Here is a 4,492-nt window from a genome sequence, read left to right as displayed (position 1 = left end):
GATAAGTCATAGAATTTAATATAAACTATTATTTCTATATATGAGTATTGTGAGCACTAACAAATCGTCAAGTTTGGACTTCAATCTTATCCCCAAGTACACACGTCGATTATTGCTATGCACACTAATGTTGGTGAATTGGGTGGGTGATGCAAGGAAGTTGTTTGATAAAAGTTCTCTGAGAGAGGATGTGTCTTTCACGAATTTGGTTACTGGCGATGTCTTAAAGGGTCACGTGGATGATGCTAGAACTCTCTAATTCACTAATTGATATGTATGCCAAGTGTGATGAGATTCATAAACGTGGATAGGGGTGAGGTTGATCAAGGTTAAGGATAGGATAGTTTGAAAATAAAACTAAAGTTTGTGAAAGAAATAATTTAAAAATTTTTGATAACTTTTTAGTGTTTCAGTAATTTTATATTTTTATCAGTTTAGATTTATTTTTTATAAGTATAATTTTAATTTTATTTTTTTGTAGATAAATTTATCAATATTTAAAATATACATAAGTGTCGAAAATTTTAATTTCGCCTAATGTATACAATAGCTCATTAGCCAATCACAAACAACTCTTAATAAAACTTCGATCTACGACAAATTAATCTTTTACTTATTGAATTAAAAAATATCATAAACAACCAGAAAATAGATACGAAGAACCCTAATCACAAAAATGTACCCCACACAACTATTTAACCTCGAGTTAGCTAGCCACACCAATAAATCTCAACTCATACACCAAATTAACCTTTAAGGGGGAAAAAGTCAGTTATAATAGGATTTAATGTCAAACAACTCATGACAAAATCTACGTGATATTCCTAATAAGAGAATTATTTTGGAGTATTATTTTAAGTCAGTTCTCAAAAAATTGTATTATGACATTTTAAGTTTTAGTAAATTTTATTCATTAAATCAATTTTAAACTTGTATTTTGTTAGATAAATTAATTTTTATATCAAATAATTTGTTTATATAGAATAATTTATTTGAAATTTTTTAACAACTGTTACATTTTTATTAAATAACATAGAGACTGATTTACTACTATAAAAAAAACATAGAGACTGATTTTTTTTTTTTTATCAAAAATTTAAAGTGAGAATTGATTTGTATTTGGAATATTCTGCATATTTTATGTGTAGCTATTTATTGAAACACATCGCTTTGTTATCTAAAATTAATTGTAAATTTTACTCAAAATAACATTTCATTCTATGATTACAAGCTAATGAATTCTAAAATAAACTTGTTAATAAACAAAAATATTTCTCTTCTAATCATGCATTATGTATAACATTATTCCCAGATTTCATTCTTTGCACCACACCCAGTTCAGAACAAATTACTCCCTCTTCATGCCACTCTATGATTACATCTACAACACCACTGATAAATCTTCCGACGACTTACACATCAAAGCGCTAAGTCGTCGCGAAGAAATACCAGAAGTGGTACATATAACACATCTCACAAAACCCGAGTCGATCTACCATCTTCGGCTCGGGTTTGCGTACTTGGCTTCGAACCCCTTCGCGACGAAATGGTATTTGTGGTTGATGTGGCCCGTGACAGCGTGGTCCATGACCCTCACATGGGTCTATGGTCGAACCTTCATTGTTGAGAGGAACCAATTGGACAAACTTAACCTTCAAACTTGGGCGATCCCAAAGTACAGTGTCCAGGTATGACTAAATATGATATTTTGGGTTACACATAATAACATGCACTTCTAATTAATATGTTATTTCTTTCAGTTTGAAACATTTGTTTATTAAAAGATTGGTACATTTATAAGTCAATATATTTTAGTATATAAACTGATTTTGTATATTGAATTGTTAATAAGGGGTTGAATTTTTTAAGGTAATGCTAGGAAAATAAAAAAAAAGTCAGAACTTATTTTATTTAATATTTATTAATTATTATAATAATTAATAAATATTAAATAAAATATTGATGCAATGGCAAAATGTGGCTATCAACAAAATGATTGAGGAAGCAATTTTGGAAGCAGACAAAAAAGGCACAAAAGTGGTGAGCCTAGGCCTAATGAATCAAGGAGAAGAACTCAACATATATGGAGGCTTATATGTTAGTAGGCATCCAAAGCTAAAAGTGAAAATTGTTGATGGAAGCAGCCTTGTAGTTGCTCTTGTTCTTAACACTATTCCTAAAGGAACAACTCAAGTTTTACTTAGGGGAAAACTTAATAAGGTTGCTTATGCCATTGCCTTCAAATTGTGCCAACAAGGCATTAAGGTCAGCCAACTTTCTAATTTTTCTTGATTTTTTACCCCTATGTTTTAAAATAAATGTTGCAACTTTTCTTAGTCAATTTTTTAAAAAATAGTATATGTACACAGAAAATATTTCTAAACTTTAAAGATATTTTCTATGTATATATACAGTGGACATTGTTTTTGGTATATTATCCAAAAATTAATGTATTTAGATAAAAAATATTTTGGATATATAATTAAACTCATAAATTAGTAGCTAATGTCCTACCCATTGCATTTAAATTTTTTGGGTCCTATATTGGACTCACATTTCTATCTCCAGAATATACCCTATAAGAGTAATCCTTAATTTGCATATAACTTATCTAAATTTTTTAAATGGGTAAAGTATATTTTTGGTGCTAAAATTTGACAAAAGTTTTAAAAATATCTTTAAGTTTTATTTTGTTTCAATTTTATCTAAAAAAAAATTTATTTGCATCAAATATATCCCTGACGGCTAATTTTTTTATAAAATTTAAGACCAATTCAATAACAATTTCATAAAAATAACTCTCAACACAAGTAAATAAAGCATAATTTTCATGTATTATTGTTAGATTGGTCTTAAATTAATAAAATTTTTAAAAAATTTAGCCGTCGAGAATATATTTGATGCAAATAAAAATTTCTTAAAACAAAATTGAAACAAAATAAAACTTAAGGATATTTTTAAAACTTTTGTTAAACTTTAGAAACAAAAAGTATATTTTACCCTTTAAAATTTTATACAATATTTAAATACATTAATTTTTCAATGCAATGATATTTATTTTGAGATTTTAAATCTAAACACTTCTCTATTCTGTTAACTTTGTTTTAGGTTGCTACAATGCATGAGGATGATTATGTGAAGCTCAAGAAGTCGTTTAACAGCTCTGAAGCTAATTTGGTCGTTGCCCTAAATTTCACTCAGACGGTAATAATTATTTTATGGATTAATTATTCTGTGGATTCCTATAATTTTATCAATTTTTTTATTATGTTCCTATATACTTTTTTTTTAATTGAATTTTTATATCATATTAAATTTCTTTACCGTGACAAAAATATTAGAATTAGTGAAATATTTTATTGATTTTGACATTTTTATCATGGCAAATACTTAATTACAAAATTTGATATAGTACAAAAATATATTAAAAAAATAAAAATTTAATTAAAAATTCGATAAAATTATAGATAATGACAAAGTAATTAAACTTTATTTTATTATAATAACCCAAATTTAACCCAAATTTACTCAGTTTTTACTTTTGGATGTTCAACTTATAAGTTGAAATTATTCTAAGGTACTTGATTCCACTAACATACAATAAGGTATGTATCAACAATGAAAAGCAACAAGGTACTTGTTTCTTAGATTTCAATAATTTGAATGAATTTTATTGGATATGTATATAGGTATGGTTAGTGGGAGAAGGATTGACAGAAGAGGAAGAGATGAAGGCACCAAAAGGAACATTATTTATTCCATATTCTCAGTTCCCTCCAAAGAAATATCGAAAAGATTGCTCATACCATTACACCCCATCAATGGTTGCTCCAAATTCTGTTGAAAATCTTCACTCTTGCGAGGATTGGTTGCCAAGGAGGGTGATGAGTGCATGGCGCATAGCTGGAATAGTACACTCATTAGAAGCATGGAATGAACATGAATGTGGCTACACTATGCACAACATTGACATGGTTTGGAATGCAACTCTTCAACATGGTTTCCAACCTCTCAATCTCCCTAATCATACAGTAATTACTTAATTAATTATATTACCCCATATACTTAATTAATATAATCAATGCTTTGTGGCTGGGTATTATTCCCAGCTAGTAGTTATTGCCTTACGTTTCTTAATTACAATCAAATTAAGTATGGTATGCTATGTATTGTGCTGAAGTTAATTAATTATAAGCAAGTGATGATGGCTGGATATTTGGTCGTAGTTATCTATATCTATATATTATATATGTATGTATATCCGGAGATCTACTTCAATCAATATATTTATGTTACCTTTCAAATTTCAATTACAGTATGTATGGGAACCATGTTAGAAATTCTATAATGTTTGGAAGATAATAAGAAATTAATCCAAATAACTTAAAGTTCTTTTATTTTATATTAATTAATTATTATTGTTTAATAATGACTTAAATTTTATTTTTTAAAATATAAAATTAATAATAATTAATTATAATGATTTAAAATT

The 4,492-nt window shown here is 27.4% G+C and overlaps 2 protein-coding genes across 2 annotated transcripts in view; both read left to right on the top strand.

Moving 5' to 3' along the window:
• Positions 1-4,492, top strand: part of LOC107618742 (protein ECERIFERUM 1) — a 39,965-nt gene that overhangs the window by 8,767 nt on the left and 26,706 nt on the right. The gene's annotated exons all lie outside the window — the stretch shown is intronic.
• Positions 1,385-4,233, top strand: LOC107618743 (protein ECERIFERUM 1-like). Its single transcript, XM_016320886.2, has 4 exons — positions 1,385-1,688; positions 1,958-2,265; positions 3,109-3,204; positions 3,690-4,233. The coding sequence occupies exons 2-4, from the start codon at positions 1,963-1,965 to the stop codon at positions 4,041-4,043; spliced, it is 753 nt and encodes a 250-aa protein (XP_016176372.1). The 5' UTR covers positions 1,385-1,688; positions 1,958-1,962; the 3' UTR covers positions 4,044-4,233.

The sequence above is a fragment of the Arachis ipaensis genome, chromosome B09 (assembly GCF_000816755.2).
Source record: "Arachis ipaensis cultivar K30076 chromosome B09, Araip1.1, whole genome shotgun sequence".
Taxonomy (NCBI): domain Eukaryota; kingdom Viridiplantae; phylum Streptophyta; class Magnoliopsida; order Fabales; family Fabaceae; genus Arachis; species Arachis ipaensis.
The sequence above is the reverse complement of the archived record's forward strand: the minus strand, read 5'-3'. Positions and strand labels throughout refer to the sequence as shown.

Excerpts from the sequence above, each read along its gene's own strand:
- LOC107618743 (XM_016320886.2), top strand. The coding sequence starts at position 1,963 with ATGCAATGGCAAAATGTGGCTATCAACAAAATGATTGAGGAAGCAATT. Across the intron at positions 2,266-3,108 it reads TGTGCCAACAAGGCATTAAG|GTTGCTACAATGCATGAGGA; the intron begins GTCAGCCAACTT and ends ACTTTGTTTTAG. Across the intron at positions 3,205-3,689 it reads CCCTAAATTTCACTCAGACG|GTATGGTTAGTGGGAGAAGG; the intron begins GTAATAATTATT and ends ATATGTATATAG.